General features: G+C 57.2%; 1 protein-coding gene across 1 annotated transcript; it reads right to left on the reverse strand.

Moving 5' to 3' along the window:
* Window positions 1-1676: 1676 nt before the first annotated feature.
* LAMTOR4 (late endosomal/lysosomal adaptor, MAPK and MTOR activator 4) lies at window positions 1677-12837 on the reverse strand. The gene is made up of 9 exons (XM_090055861.1): window positions 12666-12837; window positions 12510-12590; window positions 12272-12389; window positions 10015-12179; window positions 9778-9848; window positions 4841-7022; window positions 4248-4361; window positions 3862-3960; window positions 1677-2919 (listed from the first exon to the last, which is right to left on the reverse strand). Exons 1-4 carry the CDS (start codon window positions 12666-12668, stop codon window positions 12082-12084), a joined length of 300 nt encoding a protein of 99 aa, XP_089911987.1. The 5' UTR covers window positions 12669-12837; the 3' UTR covers window positions 1677-2919; window positions 3862-3960; window positions 4248-4361; window positions 4841-7022; window positions 9778-9848; window positions 10015-12081.
* Window positions 12838-14657: the final 1820 nt, after the last annotated feature.

Genomic DNA, 14657 nt, shown 5'->3' on the forward strand with positions numbered 1-14657 from the left:
GCTCCCTGCGGCCGGGGTTGTGGCACTGCCCAGGTGGTGTTGGGGAGAGGGTCACTCTGCTCGGACATGGTATTGCTTGGGCAGGCTCACACAGGGCCCGGGCTGGATGTGACCCTGCAGCTCTGGGGTTTCTGAGCCCCAAGAAGGGCAAAGATCACTGGAGCGGAGGCTGTTGCTCCTCCTGTCCAAGACACCAGGACCAGAGGCACCCGCTGCCGTGAGGAGGGGACAGGAAACAAGAACAAGGACTTTCTTTATGCAGCGCAAGGGTAGTGTGTGGGATTCATCCTTCCCTACCAGGCCAGGCCATTCAGGACTCCATGGCTGGTTCTGTGCAGGTGCCCGCGAGGCTGTAGCCTCTGGACACTGTGCAGCTTTGGCACCAAGGCAGTGGTGGTATGGCGTGGCGCTGCACTGGGCCCTACCCACACGTGCTGCTTCAGAGCACTGGGACCTGGAGTGGGCCCTGCCTGCCCCTCTGGCAGGTGTGCTGCTCATGGCCCCAGCCCTGGCCCCAGAAGGGGCAAGATGTGGGCAGCTCAGACTGGGACAAGGGAGCTGGAGAAAGTACATGCCTGGGATCCAGGCACGGGGGGTGGATTGCGCCACAGTGAGGGAAGCAGCCAGAACGGGGAACCTGAGGACAGCAGGGGTGTGCGTGTCTACAAGACCCAGTTCCTGGTCTGCGAGTGCACACGCTGCACATAGAGAGTGAAGCCATGGCAAGGGGCTGGAGTCACCCTCAGGCTTGGAGTGGGGGCCCCAGCTCATTCTGGCAGTCTCTGCTCTCCCCCCAGGTCCCCACAGTGGTGCTGAGTGGGGCCACACGGTGCAAGTGACTGCCCACCCCATGGCGATGGTGCAGAGGCCGACTACACCACAGTAATGGAGGGCGGTGTTCATAGCACCTAGGCCTTACAGCCCCCTTGGGCAGGGGCAGCTTGGGAGTGACCCCATGCCCAAGAAAGTAGGCCCCTGCAGCTCAGCGGAGCTGTAGCCTAGCAGAGACCAGGAATCTGTCCCAGGAGGTGTGGAGGGAAGGTGCCAAGAGAGGAGGCAGCTGGGAGCAGGGAGGACTCAGGCTCTGCTCTGGTCCCACTACTGTGAGCCCTGTAGTTACCTGCATGTAGGGGCTGCCCAGGGGACGCACAGGGGGTGTCTGGGAGCCAGGGCTGGGCTGTGCCAGGGGTTTTGTGCCAGAACATGACTTGTTCTCTGGGCCTAGCTCTCTGTTCCCAACACAGGGGCTGCTCAGGGCTGGGGGGGGTGGTTGGCAGGGACCCCATGGCAGTGCGAGGGTCATGTCCCCGCGCAGACCCACTGCCCACAGACAGGTGCCGTCCTGGCCCTCCCTGACCCAAGGGAAGTTCCCTGGCCAGGCACAGGATGCAGGAGGGCCACAGCCAGGAGCAGACTCAGAACAGGCATCGCCAAGGGGACACGGTGGGATGGGGATGGCAGAAAGCAGGGGACTCCAGCACCCCAATCCCTATCCAGCCCCACCCCCGAGACCTCTGCCTCGGGGCGGGGTAGAGAGAAACCCCAACAGCACACATGCCTGAGCCCAACCCTCAGTGCATGTTTATTCTCTAAGCAGCTGAAGTAGCCGTTCTTCGCTAGGTCATTATTTCTGTAATTGCAGTATGTATTTATTTTCAAACAACTCAGAACAACACTTAGGTAAAAACTATTGTTTATTTTTAAAAGAACAGTGCCCAATGTATTTAACATTTGATATTTAAATGTGGAGCAAAAAAAAAAGGTGAGCATTGATATAATAATGACAACTGAATTCACTGCATCCAGAATGGAGGGGTACCAGCAGGTTAAAGCCCCAAAAAGGGTCAAGTGAAAAATAACCTGCCTATGATTTTCTTCAGGTGGTATTCAGGGATTTTGGAAGTTGTAGAGTCAATAGCATTAGCCATTTCTCGAGTTGTAAGCAAACATAGACACAAAATGTACACTTCATTTTAATTCTATAGAAAAAGTTCTTACACTCTTAAACTCTCCTCACTTGGCCCCACCTCCCCAACTTCAAGAAAAAAGGGGGACAAAAAGGGAAAAAAAGGTCTGCATTGTCCTTTGGCCATAGATGCTGCTTTGATCAGAGCATTTGGCCTCCTCTGCCAGTGCCCATGAATGGGGCTGTCCAGGCACCCGGCACCCAGCTAAATCACAAGCTGCTTTATGTCAGGCTTTTATATGTCCTGTGCCCATGGCCGTCCTGGGGTCTCCCCAGGCTGCAGGGAGCAGGCACGGCGCACTGGGCAAGCTGAACCAACACAAAGCAACAGCACACACTGAACAGCCCTGCAAAAATTCAACAGAGATGCTCCAGGTCAAGGAAAGTGACCTCTGGCCCACGGTGCCAGGGCATCCAGCCCATGACACTTCCCAGAGCCCACAGAGTGCCAGCAGGGGAGCAGCATCTGAACCCTGGCATGCAGGGGGACAGGACAGGTGCACAGCCACCCCCGGACTCGACCCCAGCACGTGCAGGGCAGGCAGGGCTGGGGCCCGGCCCCAGAGCCCCGTACAGCTGCAGCTGGCCCCAAACATTCAGCTGGTCAAAAGGTTGAGCACCGCTGCCCTTGAGCATGACCCAGGCACTGCCCGTCTGCCTGGTAAGAATCATCGCCAAGGGCATCTCACCTCTACCTGTTCTTTTAATAAAAAAGAAATTCTGGCCTAAACCTGCAACAAGCAGCACCCAAATCCCACCTCCTTCCCCGTAACTGTTCGGGTAAAATCAAAGTGATAAAAATCAAGGCACCTGGAAGGGCAAAATAAGTGTGCACTCAGGCTAAACCAGGGCTGATGTGAAGGTGTGAATGGGCAGTAGTGCGTTTCTTTGTGCTGTTCCCTCTCCTCCGTGGCCCCTCTGAAGGCTGCACAGGCTCCACTGGATCCGTTAAACTATAGGAACGAGACACAGGAGATGTAGCAGCCAGAGGGATAGCAGCACCCGGCAGGCACCAACTTGGCGCTTGGCTCCACCTGGGGTCACTCCCTGCACCAAAGGAAGGGGCATCTCCTCCCCAACACACCTCCCACTGCCGGGTGCCCTGCGCTGTGCCAGCTCTGCTCCCAGCAGTGCCCATGCTGTAGCCTCTCCGGGCCTGTGTCTCCCGAGAAGCCCAGGCTGCCTGGGTGAGGGGAGAGGGGTGGTGACAGACACCTCTCTTCTGCCCCTCTCACCCAAGAGCAGACCCAGCCATGCAGCTCTCCTGGCACTTGGCCCTCTCGGCACCCCAGGGCACAGGAGAGCCAGGGAGATGGGAGCTGTTGGCAGTGAGATCAGAAGCTTTTTGCATTGAACCTGCCCTGCAGCCACAGGGACCAGGCACTGGCTTCCACGTGCTGGCCATGGATCTGCACCCCTGGGCTAACCCCCTACCCCTGCGCCCCAGGGCTTGCACCGAGGGGGTGACAGTGCCAGGAGCCCTGTGGCCCCACATGCAGCCAGAGTTGCCAGCTGTACAAGAGGCAGGGCAAGACCTGACCCCAGCCCAGGAAACAGCCCTGCCCCAACCCATGGGAAATGGTGGAGGGGTGAGGTAGCCCCCACAGGCCAGGGAACCACATGCTAACAGCAGCCTCCCACCCACAGGAACCACCAAGCTCCTGGCCGGGCCAATGCTGCCACCTGGTCATGGAGGGTACAGACAGTGCCAGCATGACAACTGTCCCTCCCTAGCCTGGTTCTTCAACCCTCAAATCCAAAGGAACTGAGACCCCCACAGGAAGACTGCCCTGCCCTGAGGCAGCTTCCTGGGGTCAGGCCACAGTGCCCCTTTTACCCACTGCCCCAGGCCCTAGCCGTCCTCCTCTGGGTCAAGCCATCACACTGAAGCTTACCGGAGCTCTGCAAGGCTTCAGCCTCCAAAGTTTTGTTCTCCAAGGATTAACTCACCAGGGCTTCATGCTCTGGGGCTTGGCTCACTGGGGCTTTCCAGGCTGACAAAGACAGAAGAGGATTAGAGCTCCCTGAGTGTAGGGACCAGTTCCCCCTTAGTCCAATGCCCCTGGTACCTCACACCAGCCCCTGACAGCAAGAACACGCAGATGCCGGGGTGATGGGTGCCCTTGTGACTCCCCAGACAGGACTGAGACCCAGGGCTCTGCCCAGCCTCCCTGGCACCACCCAGCAGCTGCGGGGAGGCCATCTGCCCACAGGCCTGCTCTGTGCAAAAGCCACACAGCACTGGGTAGGGGGAAGAGAGAGGAGGGGGCTTCATACTCACCATGCGCTGCTCCGTAAAGCACTTGCAGGCGACTGATGCCTCCTGAGTCTGGGGGGCACAATTTGTGGGCAGAACCGGGGCTGGGACAAAAGCCCCACATCCACTCCTATACTTCTGTGACAATAAACCAAGTAACAGTAACATCTCAAAGCATTCACATAAGTCATCTTAGGTGACTTGTGTGCAAAGATTTGTGTGTCAGGCCAGAGGAACAGAGTTGTTCCCTGGCTCTCCATGACCACTTTGCTGTTGCTCTTAGGGAAGGGCCATGGGTCCACTAACAGGAACCCTGGCCCTCCAGGCAGCTGGACCACAGGATCCTGGCTATGCTTGTAGAGTCACACTCACAAATCAAATTCAAACCAAACCAAATAAAGAGCATGTACTTAGCTTTGTGCCCTGGGAAGCTCTGTTGAGACCTCCTTTCTTTGACTGGTTGGTTCCACTAACCTGATGAGCAGCCAAAGCATGTACAGGCTGCCATGCAACTGCCTGCTGTGTCTTCACTTGACAGGACACCTAGCATTCCTGCCACAGTTCCTGCCCCCCCACCTTACACTTCCCATACTTAAGGAGTCAGCCCTGTTACTTACCTTGTTAAAAGAATTGTAGACACTGGTCCTTTCTGCTGGCAAACTGTGCAATGACTTCAGGTATGTTGATAGTTTGTTTTTCAATCTGTAGTATTCCCAGGTTAGAAATATAAACATGTCATCGTAGTCCTCAGGCACTTTCAGCTGCCACAATGAAGAAAAGCTTCTCTTTACCTAACTATCCAGTTACTACGGCACTAGCAAAGTGCAAAGAGGTTTCCCAGATTTGGAAGGGTATCACGCAGTGACATTTCATTAAATAACTTCACTCTTCTTTCAAGCTGGGGGCGCTCCACTTCACAACTTGTGCCAGCGCTGCCATGAATTTCAAACAGTTTGGAAAACACATTGATCTCAGACCACAAATCCTCTTGAGTACTCTTGTAGGTTTTGGAAGTGGTGCCTATGCTTTCCTCTGATGGGGTTTCAAAAGAGAAAACATCTTCCAGGGATTTGAAAATGTTTAGGTCATACCCAGCAAAGCCATCTTCCGTGTCACTAATAAAGGTGTCCAAAGCTCTGTATAGTATTTCTGTCCTGTAATAGTCCTCTGGTTTCTCAAAGGAGGACGTTTCCCCTCCTCCCACTGTTCGGGGAACAACCCTTTTATGGAGGGACACAAGGTCCAGGATGCCCATTTTTCTGGCAAAGTTCATAAGGGTTGTTGAATACTTGGGATGTGAACTCCTCACTTCTCAGTCCTTGAAGTACAGACACTGTGGATTTAGCCATCACTGTTGCTCTATGAAATGTAAAGTCTTTTGATTGAAAAGGTTTCGGTAGGTGGCTGGTTTGTATAAGCACTCTACTCATAAGCAGCATGCAGTACAGGAAGTTGAAGTCTTGCAGGCACCAAAGTGCACAAGCTTTAACTCTAGGTTTTGAACCCCCGTGTTTGATCTCACCCGGAGCTTCAATTACTTCATCAAAATTTTCTAAAAGAGCTTTGATAGCCTTGACTTGACAATCCCATCACGTGTCACTGAGCAGTTTAAGAGTTCCTGGTCCATCTGAAAAAAGGAGCGGCATCTTATTGGCTTCTTTCTAAGACTATTTTTCCAAAGATAGCAGGTCTTCTCGTGCTTCCTTCAATGAAAGTTCATAGTTTGTGGGGACACGCGAAGGCATTCTGGACAGAGGGAATGCAAGAAACCACATCCATTATGCACAGATTTAATATATGAGCATAGCAGTGAACGTAATAAGCTAAAGGATTATCACTAGGTATCCATGCAGCCACACCTTTATAGGGTCCTCTCATGCTTGCAACTCCATCATAGCACAACCCAATATATCAAGTCCCAAATCTGACAAAGCAGTCAGCGTGGCAAGCAAAGCACCATCTGTCTGCAGGATCCTACAGAAGCCAATAAATTGTTCTTATACTTCAGAGGACTGGTTTACGTATCACAGTGTGAGAATGACTTGTTCATCCCTGGAGAGATCCACTGGTTCATCTGCAATGATTGCAAACACTCCAGCTTCCTTTGCTTCTTTTACTGTTGAATTCTGGACTTGTGAAACCATAATCTCAAGTATTTCATTTTGACAGGAGCTGTGTAGGTAGGTGAACAACTTCTCTCGGTTAATCATAAGCCACTGAATCACTTTGTCGTCTTCACTATGCAGTTTCATTAATTCCCACAAGTTTTCATGATTTGCGGAATCGGCTCCCTCAAATGGTATGCCTCAGCGAGCACAAAACAACACAGTCTGTGATGCACTTGGTATGTGTGCTCAGTTTTCATCCTCTGTTTTTTTCCTCTGACTGTCAAGTTGTGATGCTTGTTCACCAGTTTGGGAACTGCCAAAATACTCAGCTGCAGAAACAATAAGCTGTGTCCTGATGGACACTGTATTCAAGCCATTTGTGATCGTTGTACCATTCTTTTCTGAATTTTCTTATTTTGCCAGACGGAGTGCCTGGAATACAATTATGGGCTGATGCAGCCCTTTCTCAATATATTACAAAGCTGCATCTGGCCCAAAGCAAGGGTCTCTGCTGCTGGAAGCTGTACTAACATCTCTATGAGTGTTTGTGCATACGTCCCAATCTAAAGGGTCACTCTCACTGTGGCTGCTTCTGGTACCGTAATTTAGAACTGCACTGCCTGTGCTCGGGGCTGGAGTCTCAGCCTTCTTTGAGCAGAAAAAGTCCAAACTCAACAGTCTCTTTGCCATTCTGAAAAAAGAAAGAAGAGGTACATTATTAGTACCTGACAACAGTGAAACCTGGACTTAGGGCATGTGTAAGAGGGACCTGAGCTACCCTTGGGTTTTATGTTCTCTTGGCAGGACAAGTACAAGAGGCAAAATAATGCAAAGTTGCAAGTAGCTTTTAGGCTACTTCAAATGCTTCAATGAGATATATACTTCTCCCTTTTCAATCACGCACAAAGCATAGGAGAACTGGAGTTTCGAATCCCAATGGTGTAAAAGTTGAGCACTCCCTGGGAATGTTCAATTGCTTCTTCTGTTCTCCATGTTCTGCGAGCTCCCTACTTACAAGCTGAATGCTCACTGATTTCCCTTTTTGCTTCATACCACGCCACTCCCAGAAGAGTCAACAAATCTCAAACTTTTCCACTTTGGAACCACTCAAAAAACCCACATGGAGCTGGGTCTGCTCCGGCTGCATTTGTGGGCAAGTTTTGCTTTGAGACAGAATAGCTGCCTCAATGCCTGCAAGCATCGCTCCAAGGGAGCTTTTGGGCCGTGTAGAGGGAGGCACCAGCCTGTGCAGCTCACAACCCCTCTCAGGGGCTGGAGGGGCCCAGACCTCTGAGGGGACAAACTATGGCCCCCATGCACCCTGGGAATGTTGGAGCCCAGGGCTGGGGAGGAGGGTGGGGACAGCCCCCGAAAGAGAAAAGGGAAGGTCAGGGGAGCAAGGGGCAGGTGAGACCAGCCTGGCCAAGCCCAGGGTGGAAAGCCAAATGGTGCTCCTCCGTGCGGGAGCAGCAAGGCGCTGAGAACTCCCTCTGTGGCAGCAAGACCCAGGAGCAGCATCTGAGCACTGGCTGCTGCAGCTGACCAGAGCAAGGACCCGACTCTGCAGCCCCAGAGGTGCCCCCAGGGCTGGTCCCTGTTCAGCCCAACCCCTGCCTGTACCCGGGGGTGATGGGGCTTGGTCCCTGCACCCCACAACTCCCCTTGCATGATGCATAAGACCCCAGTCACTGCCCGCTGCTGCCCTCACATGCCTGGGCATCCATCTGGTCCTTCCCCCAGGATCCTCAACTCCCACTTTATTCTCTGTCTCCCTCCCTTCCCACCCCCACTTTCTCCTCTGGTCCATTTCTCTGCATCCGGCAACAGCCCCTCCCATCACCTTGTCTCTTCCTGCCCTCCATACCCCTCCCTGCCCTGCTGTGAGGCCCAAAACAGCTTTGCTAGGGAACAGCAGGCCCTTCACCGCCCTCCTAGCCCATCCCAGGACTCCTGCCCCTGCCCAAAGCGATGGCAGGGAGGAACTGGCTGCAGGGACACACAGACCAGACACAAGGCAATGTGATGCCCTCCCAGCTCCCCATCCTGTGCTGCTGATGGGCAGGTGCCTCCCACACACCCTTGTCAGTTGCCCTCAGTGCCAGGGTTCTCCATAGCCTCCTGCTCACACCTGCCTGTTCACACTCACCCCTGGTCTGCTTGTAGCACTCCCACAGAGTGCCCAGGTTCATTTGAAATCTCCCCTGCCAGCCCCGCAAGGCCCTACTTTCTTCATCCCAGAAGTCCAGGCTAACAGCTCCCTGCACCTAGTCCCCGCACAGCTCCCATGTCTACATCTCGCTGTTATAGTGGAGAATTTGCTGGTCATCCACGTAGCCCATGGCAGTGAAATTGTGCACATCAGACCGGGGTCCAACACCCCCGTGTAGAAATGCCAGTAGGATTGGAAGCCTGTGGGAGTGATGGGGTCAGCACTAGCAGGGGCAGATGCCAGTGCCTTCAGTGCTCCCTACCACCTCCCGCAGAGGCGGCCCCAGGGAACAGGCAGCACTGTGCTGATGACTGCTTTGTGCATGGGGTTTGGATGGTGCCCTGCCAGTCAGCACTGATGGAGTGAGACTGGAGCAGCTGCCCACATTGCTTCCAGACAGTCCCTAACCCCCACACTATTTCTGGAAAACTGTTCTTCCCTAGCAACGCCCCGGGCACATGGCACCAGGGCAGATCCATAAGAGAAAGGAACAAGTAAAGCCCAGAGTAGCCTCTGGCTGCTTCTAATTGCTACTACACCTAGACCCACCACAGTGGTGCTCAGCCCAGGACTCAAGGCCCCCCAGGAAACACCACCTCTTCCTTTCCACTCCTTTTTGACCCAGAAAAACACTAGAGCAGCTCCCATGGGGCAGGAGACCCCAGAGCCCCCATTGCTTAGATGGACCGGAGGACGACACCAGGGTGTCATTCTGCTGCAGGTGTCTCATGCAGCTGTACTACTGGAGATGGCACCAGTAAGCCAGCACTGCAATGCAAGCTTGCAGAGGAAGCAGATGTCAGAAGAGGCAGCAAGTGCAGTAAAAACACCCCCTCTCACAGACACCTGGGCTCCCCACCCCAAAGCCTCAAGCCGGGAACTAGAAGAGACCCCAGAGGTACATCCAGCCCAGCCCCTGCCTGAGGCAGCAAGATCAGCCCCGTGCAGCCCAGACACTCCCACCCTCCAGCCCTTTCCACAGTGGCCAGCACCCCTAGGCCTTGCCCCTGTCCCAGGGACAGCAGGGGGGCCGCAGACGCTATGTCCTACTGCAGAGAGCCCAGGCCCAGGCCATGCCCCCCACTGCAGAGGGAGGGGAACACCCCAGGCTGGGCCAGGCTGAGCAGGGGGAAAATCCCTGACCCTGAGCAGGGGGGCAAGACCCTCCAGTCAGGACCCTGTGGGGTTGGTCCCAGCAACAGCATTGGCCCAGGCCAGTCCCCAGCCCCAGGCTTACCAATGAATACATGGAAATGTTTCTTCTGTGTTGAAGCCTCACTTCCCCATTCTTGGAATCAGCTCTGGTCTCTGTGAGAGAAAGACGCAGGATGAGCACTCCTCATGCAGACCTGGCCAGAGAACCGAGGCATCCGGGCTCCCAGCCCCACTGCGCTCACCCCCCAGAGACAGGAGAGAACCCAGGCATCCAGGCCCCCAGTCCCCATCCGCCTTCCTCCCCAAACCCCAAACTCACCAGGGACATTTAGGCACTGGGTGTCCCCCTGCAGCATCTCCCTGGACTCGTCCTGCCCCGGCACCTCCAGCCTGCACTGCCCAGGTACCTCCTGCTGCATGGGTGAGATCAGGGTGCTGCAGTCCCCGCCCCCCCCAGAGAAAGGAGAACCCAGGCATTCAGGCTTCTGTCCCCACCTCCCAGACCCTGCTCTGTTCTCCTTTCTCCATCTCACCACCTCCCAAAGCACAGCAGGGTCCTCTCCCAGGACTGGGCTGCACCCAGCTCTGGGGCAGGCACCAGGGGATGTTATTGGTGCCCTGTCCCCCAAGAGGAGAATGTCCCCCTGCTCTCACCCCCTCCACCCCAAAAACCCAGACACCCAGGCCATCCTCCCCCCATTCTGGCCACTAGCCCGTCCCCCTCACCCAATTTCCTGCACAAACCACCCTGGCCCCACTCATCCCATGGAGCACCCAGATGCCCCAGGTCCCCACTGATGGCTGTGCAGGGCCTGAACAGGAGTCACCAGAACCCCAGCACAGGCAAGGGAGCCCCTCACTCTGAGCCCACAGCCCCTGCCCACCCCAGCCCTGAAGGTACACTTCACTCCTCTCTCATGGGCAGGACTCTACTACCCATATTGCTGCCACAGCCTTTTCTTGCTGGCCCTGGAGGCAAACAGGTGCTGCGGAGAGCTGCCCTGGCAGAAGCCCTGCACCAGGAGCACTGTTCTACCCAGCCCCCACCCCTGCCAACTGCATCAGGACCCGTTACGGTCAATGTGAAATGTGGGTGTATGGAAGGCGCTGAGTACGCAGGTCCCTGGCAATGGAGAGATGGCTGTAGCAACAGCTCTGGCAGCCATCAGGGAAGACGCCTGATGAGAAAGGGCTGGTTTGAAGCACAAAAAAGCCAGGGCTGGAAGCGGCTGGGCCACACCCTCCACACCATGCCAGGCACGGAGCTGAGACCGACTCAGGTTCATGCCAGGCTTGTAGGCAGGTGGCAGGCTTGGGGCACCAGTGCTTTATGTGAGAAACCAAGGGGAGGTCTCAACTGGCCTGGGAGAAAGCAGACGGGCAGGAGAGAGCAGAAGCCCAAAGAGGAGTCAGAGGGACAGCTAAGGGACTGAGCAGAACCCATGAATGAGCACATGACAAAAATAAGGGAAAATTTGGTAATGGGCTCGTGAGCAAGAGGAAGTGCCCAGGCAACAAGGGCGGTAGCCAGTTACTTTGTCCCTGCATTGGCACAAGGATGAGTGAGCACCGAAACCCTTCCCACAAGGACGGCTCCGAACAAAGGCACCCAGCACTTGGAGCCAGTGGGGGCAGCTGGTCTTTGCCCCGGCCAGCACCACCTGCGTTCGGGCAGCGAAGCCAATGGACTCGCTGTGGGCTAGAGAAAATCTCCCAGCAGCCAGACCTGGCCAGTGGGCCATGTTGTGTCTCCCCGCCCTGCTTCAGACCCTGCCCAAGTCCTGACCGCGCTGCTGCAGCAGTGAGACCCAAGGGAACAGACTTGGGCCCAGCCATCCACCCCCTGCTCCCCTGTCAAGCCCTCCGATTCCCACTCACCCGCCTGTCCCTCTGGGCCCTCACTCTACTCAGCAATGGGGCGCCAGGTCCGTGGGACTGACAACGCCTTCCAGCCCAGCCAGTGTCCCCCATTCCCAACCCGCAGCCCCCTGCCCCCCAGCCCAGCCAGTGCCCCTCAGCCTGGGCCTGACTCTGTGCTACACCCAGAGGATTGGGGGAAGGGGGGTAGTTCAGGCCCACCCAGGGGGAGAGAAGGTGGCCCCAGGCCAATCCCGGCAGGTGCTGGGAGGGATGGGGGGCTAGCGAGTGCACGCTGGGAAGAGACCAGACCCCAGCCCCACCGCGCAAATACAGGGAGCAGCGCTCCAGGGTCTGCTAAAAGCCTGGGACAGGGGAAGGAGCCACAGAGCCCGGGCATCCGGGGGAAATGCTTTAATTAGCAGTCATTACAGTTGTGACCCATTATCACCAATGACTCCCAGTACCCCCAGTGACCTTCCCCCGCCCCCCAGCCCCCAAGTGTGTGGGCCCAGGCCACGGGCATCAGTCAGACGGGCACCGGGTCCCGGCCGTGGTTCTGCCGCTTCAGCACGAAGATTTTCTGTCCGGAGACGGTGACCAGGAAGCTGTGCTCGCCAAACACCACTGCGGGGCAGGACGGGGGACATGTCGGCGCCAGGGCAGCCCTGCCGGCTCGGGGGACACGGGAGCGCCTGCCAGCAGCAAGACTCACTCACCCGAGAGGCGTTTGAAGGGGGGGTCGTGGCTGCGCTGCAGCCGCAGGCCGCAGGCCGTGCCCACCAGCTCTGCCACCGCCGCCGCCGCCGCCTCGTCGTTCTCCAGCTCCCCCGACGACTGCGGGGCACAGGGTCAGGGGGGACCCGGCCACGCGGGAGCCCCCAACCCCCTCACGCCCTAGTACCCCCCGCCCCTGCTCCTGTCCCCGGCACCCCCAGCCCCGGCGCGCGAGCTCACGGCCAGCACGGCGCCGTCGCACAGCACGAGGTATCCGAGCTGCTCCGGGATCCGTTCCAGCCCCTGCGTCAGCGCCGTGGTCTGCGGGGTCGGGGGTCGGGGGTCAAAGGGCACGCCCGGGACCCTACTGCCCCCCGCCCGGCCAGACTCACTCACCATCGCGGCAGCAGCCACCAGCTGAGCTCACCCCGCACGGCCCGCACCGCCTCCTTATTCCAGTGGCCCACGCCGCTGCCTGTCACCGCCCGCCGGGAGCCGGCGGCCGCCGATTGGCTGTGTCCTCCGGCGGGTGGGGTCCGGGCGCGAAGCCGCTTCCGTGTTCTGGCGGCCTGGACTCGGCCGCGGGGCAGCATGGGAGTGCGGCCAAAGTGGGGGTGTGGCTTGGGGGCTCTTGCCGCAGGGCTTCATGGGAGGGCAGGCAAGGGGGCCTCCTGTCTCGGGGCATCACGGGAATGCGGCTAAATCACAGGGGTGCAGCCAAAGCAGCTTCCTGCCTCAGGGGATGATAGGCGTGTGGGTAAGTAGGCCTGCCCCAGGGCATTCTGGGAGTGTGGCTAAGGGCACAGGAGCCCCAGGGCATCATGGGAGCACAGCCAGGGCAGCTTCCGTCCTTCCCTTTCTTCTCTCCTGCTCCAACCTGTGGGAACCCATCCTCAGACCCTCTCCCGGGCCTGGGAAAGGGGCTCAAGCTGTGCCAGGGCATCAGCTGTGCATCATCGGCACCGCTACAAGGAAAATTAACGTCATCGACTTCTTTTGTTAGGTGCAGCTGAAAATATCACTGACAAGTGGTGCAGCCACAGGGCGCATGCAGTGATGGGCACAGCCCGGCAGCGCGGACACCGGCGTCTGGCCGTAAGCCTGTGGGGGGAAGGGGTATCGGCTCTCTTTGCGGGGCCCAGATGCCTAGGTTCTTTCCCCATGCGTGAAGGGTCCCAGGTGCTTGGGTTGTCCCCTGCTGACAGGATGGATTTGATCAAATCCATTGAAATTATGATTTAATTTGGGATGGAAATCTCTGATCAGGGGTCTCAATTTAACCAGGATTTTCTACAAAAAGCTCATGGCTGCTGGAGGTGCTGCAGGACAGAGTGTCGTGCCACATGGAGAGGTCGACGTGCTGCAAGACGGAGGGCTGCGCGTGCATGAGGGAGTGGGAAAAAGAAGTGGAATAAGAAAGTCCAGCCCAGCCCGGCCCAGTGCATCCTGCCACCAGAGGCGACCCAAGCAAGGTGTGGGGCCCACGACAAATCAGCGCATGTGGGTCCCCGCCCCCGCTCCGGCCCAGGCCTAGGCCCCTTAGAAGCTGCGGCAGCAGCAGGGGATAGCAAGTGACTGAACACGGAGCCACCACTCCGCCCAACTCCGCGCGCCACTGCTCCACCCGGCTCCGTGGGGCCCAGGGTGGTCACCCCGATTCACCGTCCCCTAGGGACAGCCCTGCCTGCCACAGCTCCCCTTAACAAGGGTGGTGCCTGTGTTAGATCCTATCCACAATGCCCAAGTCATGGGAAGCAGTGCCATGTTTTGTCACCCGGACTCCTGGGGGTCTCTTGGCCAGAGAGTGGTGGCTGGGAGACGAGTGTCTGGGAGCCCGGAAGCCTGAGCTGTGTGAGAGGGGATGAGGGGAGGCTGCAGGGGTGAGAGCTGGCAGACTAGATGCCTGGGTTTCCTGAGCCTTTGGTGCTTGGAGGGTCACAGTGCCCAGCAACCCTGTGACTCCCATTGTCTCCCGCAGGATGCAGCGGGGCCTGTGGGCACTACCTTTCACAGGCACCCCAGCCCAATGGCCCTGGATGCAGTGCTGGAGACAGTGCTGTCCTCTAGGCAGGTGGCTGCTGCCCCCTGCAGCGAGGCCCTGCTGCCCTGCGGTGCCAGATTTGGCCCTCAGTACGTAACCTGTGTGAACTACACTAGGACCCCCGAGACCTCCCAGAACAGCACTGGGCTGGGGGCTCTTTGTCCTCAGGCACCTCTCACCCCTCTTCTCCTTCCCTGCCACCTGCCATGGTCCCAGCCCCTGTGGCATTGCAGGGGATCATTGTGGATGTTGACGCCACTGGTACACACTTGGGACCCTGCCTCCCCCGGACCCAGTTGCAGGGGGACGTACAGACCCCCTTTAATAGGGTTTTGTTAGGTTGACGA

Source organism: Crocodylus siamensis, chromosome 6 (assembly GCF_052110815.1).
Source record: "Crocodylus siamensis isolate JL-2025a chromosome 6, ASM5211081v1, whole genome shotgun sequence".
Classification (NCBI taxonomy): domain Eukaryota; kingdom Metazoa; phylum Chordata; order Crocodylia; family Crocodylidae; genus Crocodylus; species Crocodylus siamensis.